This window comes from Dendrobates tinctorius, unplaced genomic scaffold, assembly GCF_039654945.1.
Source record: "Dendrobates tinctorius isolate UK_male_01 unplaced genomic scaffold, ASM3965494v1 ptg000038l, whole genome shotgun sequence".
In the NCBI taxonomy this organism is placed as follows: Eukaryota; Metazoa; Chordata; class Amphibia; order Anura; family Dendrobatidae; genus Dendrobates; species Dendrobates tinctorius.
This window is the reverse complement of record NW_027361706.1, coordinates 6719236-6735000: the sequence shown is the minus strand read 5'-3', so window position 1 is coordinate 6735000 and position 15765 is coordinate 6719236. Positions and strand designations below refer to the sequence as shown.

Here is a 15765-nt window from a genome sequence, read left to right as displayed (position 1 = left end):
ACTCCTTGATGCCGGTCTTCGCGCCCTCCCCGATGTACTGCATGTGGTCCTGGTAGAGCTGGCACAGCTTCTTCTGCCCCTGCGAGAGCCCCGACAGCTGGCTGCACAGCGGCTGCGCCCCGATGATGTACACCTCCGGGAGCTGCACGGGGTTCATGGCCAGAGACCTGCACGGACACAGCACAGAGCCGATCATCAGCACACAGACGATCTGATCGGACGAGCGATCCACGTGCAGCCGTCATTTCTGCAGGTGACAGTGCAGGGAGGGCGCGGCGTCGGATCTGCGCTGCTTTCTCACCCGCGATCTGATCGCATAGACCACCAAGGACAAGAGACGGATGACATCTCCATCCTGCTCTAGAGCGAAGTACAAGCTAAAAGTGCAGCTCTGCAAAATCACAGGGGCGATCAGATCGCTCATACAATCTGCCAGCAATGCACAGCAGACAGTGAACTAGAATTCTGCAAAAAAAGGCTAAACCGATCACTTGTGCTGATAAAATAAAGATCTGATCGTTTAGACCATGTACAACAGATTCTCACTGGGTACGAACGATGACTTAACTACAAAACACAAGGTCGATTTGATCGTTCATGCAATCTACTGCAAACACACAGGAGACTGTGCCATCGAAATAAATAAAATATGCCACATCAAAGAGAACAATGATTAAAAACGACGTGCGACAGCGTCACCGCCGACACTTGCTGCTACGACGACAATCTGATCGCATGTGCGATCTACAGCAGATAGATACGTGGCATATATTAGTAACTGTGCCATGGGAAAAAAAAATAAAAAAGTCTAACAAAATATAAAATGTCTCTTATCCTCATCGAAAGCTTAATAGTGATTAAAAGAGCATTACAAGACTGCCAGACAAGAAAAGATCGGTCAGACGACCTATAGCAACGTGATCGGTCATGGTGCAAAAAATAAAAAAAGAATTAAAATAAATAAGTTTAAAAAGAAAAATATACTTATGCAGTAATACATACAGAATGGTTGGGAAAAAAAATTAAATTAAAAAAGTGCTCACCACCAAGAACTGGCGTCCACCACCACCTGAGAGATGCAGGAGAATGTCAGGAGGAGGACCAGGAGATAACTGGAGATCATGGCTCCCCCGGGGACCCTAAAACCTCCTGCCTTCAATAACAGTCCCAAGGAAGGCTGAAAAAAAAAATAAAAAAATAAAAATATATATAAAAAAAAAAGTGCAACTAAACATTGGTATAAAGTTGTGTTTACATATTATAGGTAAATATTTACTGGAAAGATAAAACAGGAGAATAGTCAGAAAAATAATACAAAGCAGCAGTGATCCATAATGTATAGAATGCCCTGATATCATATAGGTTCCATGGTGGAGCAGGGACACTCAGCTCTCCACCTACGCAGGGACTGGCAGCCTGGGGGTCCATGCTCTTCTGCATTAGTCCCTGCAGTGTGTGAGGAGCTCCAGGGTCTGTGCCTGCTCTGTGGACTTGTTGGTATCGTTTATATGTGCTAATAGATTTACAAAAAGGATGTCCAAACCCTGAGACAGGGGAGCTCTAACGAATAACATTTGGATTAAGCAATCTCCCAGCTGCCAGCAGCAGCAGCACATCTGCTCCAGGCCCTGCTGCTGCTCCTGCTGCTCCTGCTCACACACATCACATGCACTGAGCAAAGAGACAAGTGCACCAGAAAGCCAGAGACTGAAGCAGAGAACTGGACCCTGCATTCACAACCAGGATAGACATTCTGTCTTCCCTTCAGCTGCCCCATTCTCTCCTATTATCAGCAGCCTCTGTCCTACTCATCTCCAGGAGATTCCAGCAGGAGGAGGAGACCTATGGAGAGAGGTTCCTGCACTGGGCCCATCACAGCCTTCATATTCTCTGCTGCCAGTTATTTAGGACTTACAATAAGTTATACATTCCCTGTTCACCATCATCATCAGCTATTGATTCCTCACACAGTGACAATCCTCTGCCACCTCTGATTAGCACATTATCCTAGAAAGTCACAAGTGGTAAGAAACCCCATCGATTCATAGCCGACAGTGTGTTCTCTGGGAGAGCACCCTGATTAGACTGCATTCAGCTAGAATGGAGAAGAACACTGGCAGCACATAGGATATATATTCACAGACATTAGATCACACTGCAACATTACCGCAAGGAACTTTATATACCAGCACTTTAATCAGTCACATATTAATGATTTATTCAATAGATAATACTAGTATTATAGTATACTAGTATGTTGCAATATATAATACTGGGCATATACTATTATTCCACAATGGAGTATATTGCATTTGATTGTATTTTAAAAGATTTCACTAGGTCAATAGCAAATTCATATATATACACACACATATCAACCTATCTCAACATATATTATGCCATTACTTTCAACCTACTACTAGAATGTAGTACTATAAGTGTGTAATGGATCGATATATCGCCAAATTCTAGCAGTGGGTTGAAAGTAACAGCACAAAATGTATTAGTATATAGCTGCATTAGTATATGGTGCACACACACTGCTGCTATATACACTAATATATAGTGATATTACTCTCAATTTACTGCTAATATAAATAAAATATATATATATATACACACACACTCTCTAATATATATCCACATACATTATATATATATATATATATATATATACACATACATACATACACACACAAGCATACATACATAATGTGTGTATGGTAGCTTAATCTGGATATATATTTGCGCTAATATATTGTGCTATTAGACTATAGCAATATAAATAATATATATTAATATATATATTATACATGTGTATGTTATATAATGCTGCTATGTACCAATATACTGTGCGTTTCAATCTGCTATCAGACTATAGTAATATGCATAATGTATAATATATATATATATAGAATATGGTATGCTATATAATGCTGCCATGTACTTATATATTGTGCTGTTACTTTACATCTAATACTAGACTGCAGCACTATATACAGTGTGTGACCTGTACGTGTTTGTCAGGCTTGTATGTTGTTGTACTATATTTTAGTAATAGAAAGTAACAGCACAATAATATGTATTCGTGCATAGCAGCATTCTATTATATGGAATATCAGATTAGGCTATTGTATGCAACTGCATTTCTCTTATTCTACATTATACCGACATATGGCATTATTATAACCTCGCCACCTTTTCTTACACACTCCTGACCCTTGCATGATCAAACTAAAGAATACAGAAAGACACACTTCTCCTTAAACACTGCAGAGGCCACTTATAGGAACACGTTCATTGTCATCCTCAGTGGATCATGAAAATTAAAGAACATCAAAACAAACAAAAAAACAAACAAAAAAAATAAAACATAAAAAAACACAGTTTATTCTCTATCCTAATCCCTGTGGTGAGGATCAGACCCCCTTCTTCCCCTTGCCCCTTTACCATCAGCATCTTGTTGTGACACAATTCTGCGAAGAGTAAATATTTAGATTAGAATGAAATCTGAACATTCGGGAATTGTTTCCCCCCCCAGACCTGAATCCGCTCACAGCTCCTATATACATTTCTCACTTTCTTTACTTCGATCTGCTATTAGTTATTTTCTTGGTCTCTAGTTATAATTTGGGCATCAGATCTATAAATCGTTATAAATCGTTCTCTGCAGCTTTCTTATGGACACTGCATTACATTAGAATGGGAGCCTTTCATTTGAGCTAAACAATCAATGCCACATTTTTTTTAATTTTTTTTTTACCAGCAAAAAAATATTTCAGGTTTTTTTTTTTTTTTTTTTTTTGGGGGGGGGGGCAGATATTATAATCAGATCACAAAGCGGCCACTTCCCTCCATTCATTCCCTCTTTATACCGACTTTTCTACAGACCTATGCCACAAGAGGGCGCTCTCCCTGCATGGTGAATTCTGCATAGAGGAGAAAGGTGCAATTAATTTTTACTTTTTCTTGTGGGGGATGGGAGAGGGGAGAAAAAAAAACTAGGTTGTTGGGGGGGGGGGGGTATACTTGTCAGAAGAAGCGTACGGGAAATTTATGATTACAAGAAACTGCTCTGGATACACAGAGACTTCAGATTTCATGGGGGGGGGGGCAAATTGGGATTTAAATGGAGAAAAAAAAAAAAAAAGAAAGCAATCTACTATGGCTGCTTGTGCATTCCACCGTGCTAAGTAGTTTAATAAAAATATATTAGGCATATTTTTATAATGTCCCTTTAATAGATGGAGAGCAGATTGGGGGTAGATAGTCTTGGTATTTAGAGATGGAGAGTCCTCCTCCATTGTCAGGATCACTGTCTTGTGTCCCTTGTCCACTTAATGAGATAAGTGAGATGTTGACCAGGGTAACAGATGCCAACAGGAATAATCACTTTCTAAAAGTGACAAATCTCCTAATTGTTTGTGCAAGAAGCAGATTAGGTATCAATTGAAAATCATTAACAAGTTCAACTAGAACCTGAGGCTATGGACAAGGTAAAAGACACATTCTAGAAAAGAACCTGGAATCCCAAAAAGTAGTTCAGATTTGATACATTGTATCCAAAGTGAGACATAACCTATAGACACTGGAGTCTAATTAGTAGGTTTAAGAAGAGTCCAAAAATTATTTTCCTTTTGCAGGCTTCAAATATAAAAAAAATGTAGCAATCACCGATATAAAATCACTAAAAGTTTACTAAAATGGAGCATTTTTTTTTTATATAATTGATTGCAGTTACAGCTCTGGTCAATAGGAGGCAGCACAGGTTGCAGTTTGCTCAGAGCTCACCTCTTTCTTAGTTTACCTTCCTACTTTTTACATAGAGGATGCCTGATTGAAGTATACATTAATAATGGGGGGGTGAGTCATAGTCTTTGACCACCTGCACTGGGTGAAAGCCCTCAAGTTCACTGCTTCCAGTCCCATAGTAAAAGTGTTATGAGTTCACTCAGTAACAAGTATGTGGAATTCCAGGGCACAAATGTTCTACATGGAGGCACAAATGTGCAACATCCACCCCCCCCCCCCCCCCTCCCTCTCCAACATATTGAGCCATGTTGTGAGTTTTAGGAACACGTACAATAAAACCAGCCCTGGTGCTATTGTCTACCCTATGTAGCCTGTCTGGGAGGGAGGAGATCCTGGCTTTGAGTCTAGGTGTAAAGTGGGACCATCTTTGTCTCAAATTCCATGTGTTCTGTAAAGGAACATTTGCACAGGAGGCTCCAAAATAAACTCTCAGGGTCTCAGTTTGAACTTGTAGTGAGAAATTGTCGAAGTTCCCCATCCCTACTGTTGACCACAAGACATGGACACATCTACTCAAGTGACCACATTAGATGAAATCTAACATCTACTCCAGTGACCACATTAGATGATGTCTACCATCTAGTGATCACATTAGATGATGAGGTCTAACATCTACTCCAGTGACCACGTTAGATGATGAGGTCTAACATCTACTCCAGAGATCACGTTAGATGATGATGTCTAACATCTACTCCAGAGATCACGTTAGATGATGATGTCTAACATCTACTCCAGAGATCACATTAGATGATGATGTCTAACATCTACTCCAGAGATCACATTAGATGATGATGTCTAACATCTACTCCAGAGATCACATTAGATGATGATGTCTAACATCTACTCCAGAGATCACATTAGATGATGATGTCTAACATCTACTCCAGAGATCACATTAGATGATGATGTCTAACATCTACTCCAGAGATCACATTAGATGATGATGTCTAACATCTACTCCAGAGATCACATTAGATGATGATGTCTAACATCTACTCCAGAGATCACATTAGATGATGATGTCTAACATCTACTCCAGAGATCACATTAGATGATGATGTCTAACATCTACTCCAGAGATCACATTAGATGATGATGTCTAACATCTACTCCAGAGATCACATTAGATGATGATGTCTAACATCTACTCCAGAGATCACATTAGATGATGATGTCTAACATCTACTCCAGAGATCACATTAGATGATGATGTCTAACATCTACTCCAGAGATCACATTAGATGATGATGTCTAACATCTACTCCAGAGATCACATTAGATGATGATGTCTAACATCTACTCCAGAGATCACATTAGATGATGATGTCTAACATCTACTCCAGAGATCACATTAGATGATGTCTAACATCTACTCCAGAGATCACATTAGATGATGTCTAACATCTACTCCAGAGATCACATTAGATGATGTCTAACATCTACTCCAGAGATCACATTAGATGATGTCTAACATCTACTCCAGAGATCACATTAGATGATGTCTAACATCTACTCCAGAGATCACATTAGATGAAATCTAACATCTACTCCAGTGACCACGTTAGATGATGTTGTCTAACATCTACTCCAGTGACCACATTAGATGAAGTCTGACATCACTCCAGTGACCACATTAGATGATGATGTCTAACATCTACTCCAATGACCACATTAGATGATGATGTCTAACATCTACTCCAGAGATCACATTAGATGATGTCTAACATCTACTCCAGAGATCACATTAGATGAAGTCTACACTATTATTTAGGAATATATTATATAAAAATGTAATAAAAAGTGGGTAATAACTTGTGTGTGAAGTCATTGAGCTGGGAACATCATTGCTTTGTTTCACCGAGAGTAAAGAAGCTGAAGAACCATCAACTTCTGAGAAGTTTCAAAGACTTTTGGTTGAACCTTAAAAGCACAGAGGCAAAAAAAGAAGTTAAAAGTTAGTAGTAAGGTCCTGGTAACATATAGTAAGATATCCAGTGAGGTGGGACAAGTGTAGAAGGTTTTTGTTCCTTCACCTTTTGAAAATAATCATCTAGGAAAAGTGTGGAACAGACAAGCTCTGCTCAGTGACTCACCTTCATTATGGTCACACTGGTGGTAGGACAATGTTATAATCCAAAACAGATTAAATCCCAAAAAACAAAAACACAAAAAATGAACTTGATCCCCCTTAGAATAAAAAAAAGGAAAGGGAGAGGATTTGTGTGTAATCCCCGATGAGTGAAGCTCCAGAGACTTTCTTCAGGTTCCTCCTGGTTTTTTTTAGAAGCCACCCTGGTAGCTGTAGTAAATCCTGATCGCTGGTTGATTTGGGGGATCCTTTTTGCCAAGGTTGATCACTTTCTTTCCTGGAGATCCAGAGATATACGAGTATATGGAAGTATTCCGAAGTGGGAGTCCAAAATGTGACCAAGTATCCCCCCCAGAATGAAGCAGTCCTTCCTGGTAAGTGTAGGAAGCCCACCTATGCAGCCCCCAACAGTGGTGGTGGGATTCTCAAAAGTGATTCATGGAAGGCAGAACTTCAGACACTGGAGGTGGGTGACAGCACCCCTGGTCTCAGCAGAAGGCGCAGACTCGGGGTCATCTCAGTGAACCGGTGCAAGGTTGCGCCAGATCCGCTCCTCCAGAATGAATGCGCCCGGCGCATGGAGCTCCCCTTTAAGAAATGTGACTTGCGCAGATCTGTCTTCCCGCAGCCAGCTGTGGAGGAGTCCGGGACAATCCGTGAGTGGAGCGGGGCTCGGGGGTCCCGGCGGCGGCTGCTCTCCTTCTCTTCTGCTCTCAGTGTGGAAACTCCAGCAGCCGGAGCTGGGGGAAAACTTCCCTGGCGCGCAGGCGCACTGACTCCACCTATTGCAGGCTGGATGGACGTTGTGCCGGCAATTATCTCTCCGGCAGGAATGAGGGGGTCGGTGCCACAGAGGGGGGCAGTCATGATGATCTGCACTCACAAAGCAGCAGGGTTAACTCCAGCTGTCAAAAAGTTTGATTTTCATGACGTCATGTTGCATGGCAAAGACGTCACACACTTGGCTTTTATTTGTGGGGGGGGGGGGCAGCTTGGAAAAATTTCATCTAAAGGGCCGCTCCGAAAAGAACGCTGATCTCATTCCTAAACGCCCATGCGTCTATATAATGTAATAAGTTGTAATCTAATCTCTTTTTCTAATATATTTTCATTAAAAAATTTGTTACCGGTCCCGCTCTACCCCTAAGGCTTCATTCACACGCGCCTTTTTTTTCATGGCTACCGTACATACTCATTATAGTCTACATGTCAGCGTAAAACACACAGAGACGCGTACGTTTGTTTGGGTTTTTTTTTCCTGGCAGGACGGATGACAAGGGCCGATACAAGTCTATGGGTCCGTGACAAACACGGACAGCGCACGGATGGCGGCAGTACAGAGTATAGGAGAAGCTTCGGGGGTCTTTATTTAGCCATCTATGAAAAACATTGAAGACACGAGTGGGAAAAATGGACACGCGGGTGAGAAAAACAGGCACGGGTGGGAAAAACGGACACGGGTGGGAAAAACGGACACGGGTGGGAAAAACGGACACGTGGGTGGACAAAACGGGCATGCGGGTGGGAAAAACGGGCACGGGTGGGAAAAACGGGCACGGGTGGGAAAAACGGGCACGCGTGGGAAAAACAGGACACGGTGGGAAAAACGGGCACTGGTGGAAAAATGGGCACGCGGGTGGAAAAACAGGCACGGGTGGGAAAAATGGGCACGACGGACACGCGGGTGGGAAAAACAGGACACGGGTGGGAAAAACAGGACACGGGTGGGAAAAACAGGACAAATCATTCTGGTTTCATCTAGAAAACTCAGACTATTGTTTTCTCACTTTCCGTCATGTGCGGTCTGAGTGTCTGTTTTTTACGTTTATGCGCCATCCGTGTGTCAGTTTTTCCATCAGTGTGTTAGTTTTTTTACGTTCATATGCCATCCATTTGTCGGTTTTTTATGTTTATGTGCCCTCCACGTTTCTATTTTTTTCATCTGTTTTTCTGCCTCTTCCATTCGTGTCCGTCTTTTCCATCCATGTCGGTTCTTCCATCCGTGTGTCAGCTTTTTACAATTATGTGCCATCCGGGTTTCCACTTTTTCCATCCATTTTTGTCCATTTTTTCCATCCTTTTTTTCTGTTTGTCCGTTTTTTTATCCATTTGTCCATTTTTTCCATCCGTGCATCTGTTTATTCCATCTGTTTTTTTCCATGTTTGTCCATTTTTTATATCCGTTTGGCCATTTTTCCATCCTTTCGTCCGTTTTTTTATCTGTTTGTCCATTTTTCCATCTGTGTCCGTTTTTTACATACTTGCGACTCGTTTTCATACAATTCCATTAAAACCTGTCCGTGGTCTCATACAGTTTCCTAATTTTAGAACAGCGGTCTCTCCATAAAAGAGGGGCGCCACTTGGATATTCCACGCTGGATCCGATTTTTCTCTCGCCCCCATAGTCTTCAACGTGTGAGTCTCACCTCAAACTCAGATGAGCATACTGCATGCTGCGATATTTTTTTTTTTCTCGTGACACTCCGCCCGAGAAAAACAAAACCTTTCATCTGAACAGTCCAACGAATAACCCGAGTCAGAGTGCGGTCAGATTATAAATCAGAGAGCGCCGCTCCGATGTATCCGCTCGTCTGCCTGAGCCCTTCATGGAAACGCGCGAACCAAAACGTCAGTGTGGCCAAATTCCCACCACATAGTGTGATGTTCAGCGACAAACTCAACTCTACTATCTGTCCGTTTCTTCTCTCTCTTTTCTTGGATCATCAAGACGCCTTTGATCAGCAGCGTCCTTCATCCACACAGCGAGCTCTGCTACATCTGCACAAGCGCCACTCATCTCTGTCCGGACAAGTCGCAGGGGTAAGACTGCAAGATTGATCTTGTAGCCATCCTTTCAATAAAAAGGCAAAAAAATTGGAAGTCAGGACGCGATGGCATGTTGATGTAGCAGAGCCGAGTATGTCCTCGATGCACCATAAGGCGATGGTATGTTGATGTAGCAGAGCCGAGTATGTCCTCGATGCACCGTAAGGCAATGGCATGTTGATGTAGCAGAGCCGAGTATGTCCTCGATGCACCGTAAGGCGATGGTATGTTGATGTAGCAGAGCCGAGTATGTCCTCGATGCACCGTAAGGCAATGGCATGTTGATGTAGCAGAGCCGAGTGTGTCCTCGATGCACCGTAAGGCGATGGCATGTTGATGTAGCAGAGCCGAGAGTGTCCTTGATGCACCGTAAGAAATTCGGTAACTTTCGAAATTTAATCAGACTCATCTGAATCCCTTTAACGTATTGTGACGTCAGCGACTAATCCAACCCTGCTACATCTCTTTCTCTAAGGCCAGGTTCACATGAACGTATATATATATATATATATATATATATATAGAGAGAGAGAGAGAGAGAGAGAGAGAGAGAGAGTTCGGTTTGATCCAGAAAAGTTGAATGATTTTTTTTTTTTTTTATTTCCCTCCTTCACACTTTTCATCCATATACAATTTTTTTTTTTTTTTTTTAAACTCAGTAGCTATTAATAAATTTACAAATTCCCGTTTTCTAGAATTGCAATGTATCCATAAAAAAAAAATTAAATAAATTGGGTGTTATACTGTGGCATCATTTTTTTTTTCACGCCCTCATAGACTTGTATGGGTGGATCTCATCCAATTTGCAGAAGATGATAGTGGAAAAAAAAAAAAAATTAAAAAAAAAAAAAAAAATCTGCACTACCCCATTAAATACCATTGATCCAAGCGCAGTCCATCCCCCCCCCATGGATAGCACTCGGAGTAGTGATGAGTGAACGTACTGGGCTAAGGTGTTATCAGAGCATGCTCGGGTCCTAACTAAGTGACTTTGGCGTGCCCTAAAAATATGTTCAAGTCCTCACGGCTGTTCGACAGCCTAAAAAACAAGCAATCCCTGCACGTATTGCGTCTGTTGACTCGTACATAGTATTCGAGCTCGCCGAAGACACTCGGTTAGGACTCGAGCATGCTCAGATAACACCTTATCCCAGCACGTTCGCTCATACTAACTCGGACTGAAAATATGGTTCGTGTGACTCCAGCCTAGATCTTGCTTCAGCCACACAACTCACACAGCTCGGCTCTCTCAGCAGTTTCCTTCCTTTCCATCTGGTATCAGATTACAAACTGAGCTCTGCTGCATTTGTCCAGACACACACACATCACAAGTCACTTAGTCTCAGGTGTAAGGCTGCAGTAATGAACTTGCAGCCATCCTCCCCCTTCACTTCCAAAGCCAAGACCTGGTGCCAGGTGGCTTGGCAATGAAGTCATGCATGCAGGCAAGAGGAAGGAGAGCAAATCCCTGGTATCATGTCCCAGGTACTACACCTTCCTCTCTTTCAAAGTGGCATTATCAAAGCGCAGTGAGAAAGGCAAACAGGGCTGCGGAAATCTGCTCCCTATCAATATGTGGCATGGAGGCTTCTAGAGCAAACAAAGCCCTGCAGCCAGAAAGGGCTGATAACCAGAGCACACAGACACAGCCCTAAAAAATAGTGCTTCTTACATTATTGCCCATTGGAAGGAGATTTACGGTCCATAATAATCACTAAAATCCACCGCTGTGAGGTGCTAATCAGATATACTGCTCTTTTACGACTGGAGCGTTGCGATGATGATGGCCCTAAAGAGACTTCCTTATGGACCCTGTGTTCGGTCCGAGCGCTGTCCGGTCCAAAAAAAACAGATCGATGGCTGTTCAATAGGGGGGCGCTGATGAACAATGTGTGAGTGTGGAATTTTCTCTTTTTTCTTAAACTTGTGAATTTTCCACCTCTTATGGGAAAATCCAGAAAAAAAAAAATCAAAAAACACCGTGCCCCCAAGAAAACATCGCAAAACGTCATCATATGTTGTGTATTTTGCCCCCTAGAATTTAATCTGCCTCAAACTCTATTTTAAAAAAAAGTATAAAAGTAAATTGCCAAGAAAATTTTACTTATTCATTTTTTTTTCTTTTAAAGGAAAGCCCTTGGAAGTTTTTACATGTAGAAAAGATCTACAAAAAAAAAAACAGCGCCACCACTTTTGTTGGTGGCCGTGTCTGGTATTGCATCTCATTCTATATCAAGCAAATCACTAGTAAGTAAAATAAAATGTATAAAAAAATACTTTAAAATTTTTTTTTTTATTCACCCCCCCCCCCCCAATAAATAGCGCCATCAGTCTTGTTAGTGGTCATGTCTGGTAGTGCATCTCATTCTAAGTAAAGCAAATAACTAGTAGGTTTTATGTGTACAAGATGTAAAGGAACCCAGATAATTCAGATCTGCTGTGGATCAGGTTTTTTACTGATGTCTTCATGAAGGAGCTATTTATTACAGTCATGGCTAGCCTGCAGGTGTGTCACTGAATAGCAGATATAAAGCCGCCATTAGTAGCCCAGCGCAGGTTTTTATGGCCCACATACCTGAATTGGCCCCTTTAGGAAGCTGCCTCGCTGTTAGGTGTTAAGGGTCATTGCTGAAATCACTAGAATTAGCAGAAAATGGCACAGATCTGTCAATGAGTGAACTACGGCTTCAATCACCTGAAATAAAACCTTCTATTGCCCCTATCCCAGGGGCTGGGGACACAGCTGCTCAAAGCAATAATGTCCTCCGATGTGTCACGGACGAACCTCAATCCGACGCCGATGGCCGAGACTCAGAATATTGAAATATTTGGCTTTAACAGTGATCCAATTCCAAGAAAGTCTAAGGAACTACAAATCCCTGCAAGCCCGGCTTCCAAATCCAAAGCACATGCAAAAAAAAGCAAAAAAAACAACAACCTCTAAAAAATGTGCAGAACTACAAGTCCCTGCATGCTCATCATTGCACAGATGATGGGAGTTGTAGGCACCTTGGAGCAGACTTATCAAAAGGTTTTTGTTTTGTTTTTTTGCTCAATTTATTTTTCACCGCATTTTGTGCCAAAAATATTGTTTCGCCATAAAGTCAGAATTCAGGCGTGGTTACTGAGAGTCATAAGAGTTATTGCAGGTTTTAGGTACCAAATTCTGGGCTGAGATAAATCATAAAAAGAGAAAGAAAGGAAAAAAAAAATGGAAGTTTGTGTTCAAATTTTTTTTTTTTCATAGGAGTTTTTCATTCAAAATAATTAAAAAAACAAAAATTTGCTTGGAAACTCTTCCTGTTCAGTCCCATGGATACTTTGCTGTTGATATGAGAATTTTTTATTTATTTTTTTTATTTTTTGAAAACTACTGATGGGGAGGAAAAAAAGCGTGTTTCACTTTTTCGTTGAAGTAAATCAAAAGACGGCTAAAACTGCTGCAGAAAAAAAAAAGGAGGCTTCAGGAGCAGAAAAACGCCTCCGAAAGTTCCACCGAAAACTTCTCCTGATGTGGTTACTGCTTGAAAATCCTTCTCAAAATGATTTGGTGTGAACATAACCTAACGTGCCAAGATTCTCCAAAGGCTGCTGAAAGATTAGCAGCAGGAATTGTTTCCTTATTGAGGAACTACAAGTCCCTGCAAGGATTTGTTGCCAACTCTTACAGACGTCGTGGAGGCGTAATATATGCAAATGCTCAAAATAAATGTATAAATAATGTGTGCGCAAGTGTATCGAAATAATTCTGTCGCACTACAAGTCCCTGCATGCCTTTTGCTGCAATCAACCAAAGGAACTATTCTAGATGTTACATCATGGATACAAATAAGCAAAACAAAGTAGATAAAGTAAACGTGCGTGTGAGAGTATTAAATTTGCATGTAGTACTACAAGTCTCAGAATGCCCTGCCTGTAATTCTAAATCTACAAAGCACATTTGATTTTGAACCTCCCAGGTCAGCGTTCTATTCTTCTGCATACAAAAGGACTACAAGTCCCATACATGCCGAAAGCATCTTCGCAAACATCTGAGTTCTCACTGTGGACAGGCGCCTATAACTTTTGTACATACTCTAATATGGGACTAGTAGTTCTGCAATATCACAATGAGGATATCCCAAATCATCTATGTAGTCTACTATGGGACTTGTAGTTCTTCTGCGGGTACAGTGCTAACAGCCTGGAAAAAGTTCAGCCGAGCTGCATTTATTTCTTCTGAATAAACTACAATCTAGTAACAAGATGGTAAAACCCATTCAAGCTGTTGTAGAACCAGAAGTCCCAGCATGGCACAATATTCACTAATTGGATGGTTATAAAGACAAAAGAAGTAGTGATGCGAGAAAGCGTTTAGGGAAAGAATACTACGATAGATGTGACCGTGTAGAGGAAGCAGTGAGGTACTTACTGAGCAAGCGGCAGCAGCGAGTGTCAGCGGTGATGGGAGTGCAGCCAGTTATCTGTGGGCTCTGTCCTGGAACAACTGGGCAGAGGCTCCGTCTAATTACAACATGTGGGAATAAGACCGGCAGGTAAAATCCTCCAAGGCGTCCAAACGAGGTCTCAGAAATGGAATTTTATTTTCCTGCGAAGTATTAGGCTGGAATTAAAGAGCCCTGTCATTATCATTCACTCTGCCCCCTCCGTAAAGTGATAAACCCCCAATAATATCTATTGGTCCCCAATCACTAGTAATTAGTGACGAGCGAATGTGCACGGATAAGGTGTTATCTGAGCATGCTCGGGTGCTAACGGAGTGTCTTCGGCGTGCTCAAATAATATATTTGTCTTGTGGCTGTTCGACAGGCGCAACCTGTTTGTTAGGCAATCTCTGCATGTGTTGCTGCTGTCGAACAGCCATGAGACATGCAGCCGCGTGGACTAGAACATAGTATTAGAGCACGCCGAAGACACTTGGTTAGCACCCCATCATGATCAGATAACACCTAATCCCAGCACGTTTACTCATCACTATTAATAATCTTTAATGATCGCTGTATCCCATTGTGTGATCACTTGGCAAAGAGAAGGTAATAGACTCTCTAATGAATGGGTCCATGCAACAGCAATGATCGGTATCTGTGTGTGATAATTGTGCACAGGAAAGTATAAAAGTGCTGTAAGGAAAAGGATGAGTGGTTATTGCAGCACATCGAGAACGATGGTGATATCACAACTCTTCAGTTATACTACACAGATCAGGAGGGGGCTCAGAGAACTACAAGTACGGATGTATAAGTTGTATTAGAAATTTCTACCAGTATATTTGAGTCAAAGGACTTTTCCAGGATAGGTAGATATCCTGCACCTGGGACCAGCAGCTGTGGTATTGCCGAAATATATGGGAAAGTTTAGTGGCGTAACGTGAATCTTGTGGGCCCCAACACAAAAGCTCCAACGGGGCTTTTAATTATTGCCAGTCTTTTCAAATGTAATCTGTCAGAAGGTTTTTGCTCCCTCATCTGACAGCAGCCTGATGTAGGCAAAGAGGAGCTTACTCCAATGATGTATCAGATAGATTACTGAGTGCAGCTGTTCTCTTCTAGTGATGACGAGCAAACTTGCTATGGTAGGGTGTTATCTGAGTGTCTTCGACGTGTTCGGGTAATATGTTCATGTCCCTGTGGCTGCATGAAGCCTTGTCAATCCCATCCTTGGTGATTTTTTTTTTTTCAATAAGGATAGTATGAGATACGTTATCAAATGCTTTGCTGAAGTCGAGATATACTATATCTACCGCATTTCCCTGACCCACCCAGACAGTGATTCCATCATAGAAGGAAGTTAGATTAGTCTGGCATGGCTTGTTATCTACAAACCCCTGCTAACTATGGTTAATTACTGTATTATTATCCAAGTACTTACATACATTTTGTTTAAAGATTTTACCTAGTATAGAAGTAAGGCTCACTGGCCTGTATCTTCCTGGATCCATCTTCTTTCCTTTTTTGGAGATAAGGACAACATTTTCCCTTCTCCAATCTTCTGGGACATCTGTTTTACAGGATTTTTCAAAGATTCTGGCTACTGGTTCT

At 41.6% G+C, this 15765-nt stretch overlaps 1 protein-coding gene and 1 long non-coding RNA gene across 8 annotated transcripts in view; one reads left to right on the top strand and one right to left on the bottom strand.

Annotated features, from left to right (window-relative positions):
• The window catches only part of WNT5A (Wnt family member 5A), a 41273-nt gene extending 26720 nt beyond the window's left edge, over positions 1-14553 (bottom strand). The window contains exons 1-3 of one of the 6 annotated variants that reach the window (XM_073574151.1): positions 12303-14553; positions 1044-1177; positions 1-167 (exon numbers count right to left, since the gene is read on the bottom strand). The exon at positions 1-167 is cut by the window's left edge and continues 81 nt beyond it. In XM_073574151.1, coding sequence (XP_073430252.1) covers positions 1-167; positions 1044-1123 — 247 coding nt within the window. In that variant the 5' untranslated portion in view covers positions 1124-1177; positions 12303-14553. Of the gene's footprint in view, positions 168-1043; positions 1178-1276; positions 1377-1401; positions 1650-6905; positions 7742-10962; positions 10988-11399; positions 11546-12302 lie in introns of those variants that run through there. The other 5 variants (XM_073574149.1, XM_073574153.1, XM_073574150.1 and 2 more) reach the window with 5 other exon arrangements.
• The window catches only part of LOC141088207 (uncharacterized), a 37881-nt gene continuing 33228 nt past the window's right edge, over positions 11113-15765 (top strand). For both annotated transcript variants that reach the window (XR_012231852.1, XR_012231851.1), the window contains exon 1: positions 11113-11212. This is a non-coding gene — a long non-coding RNA (uncharacterized lncRNA). The remainder of the gene's footprint in view (positions 11213-15765) is intronic.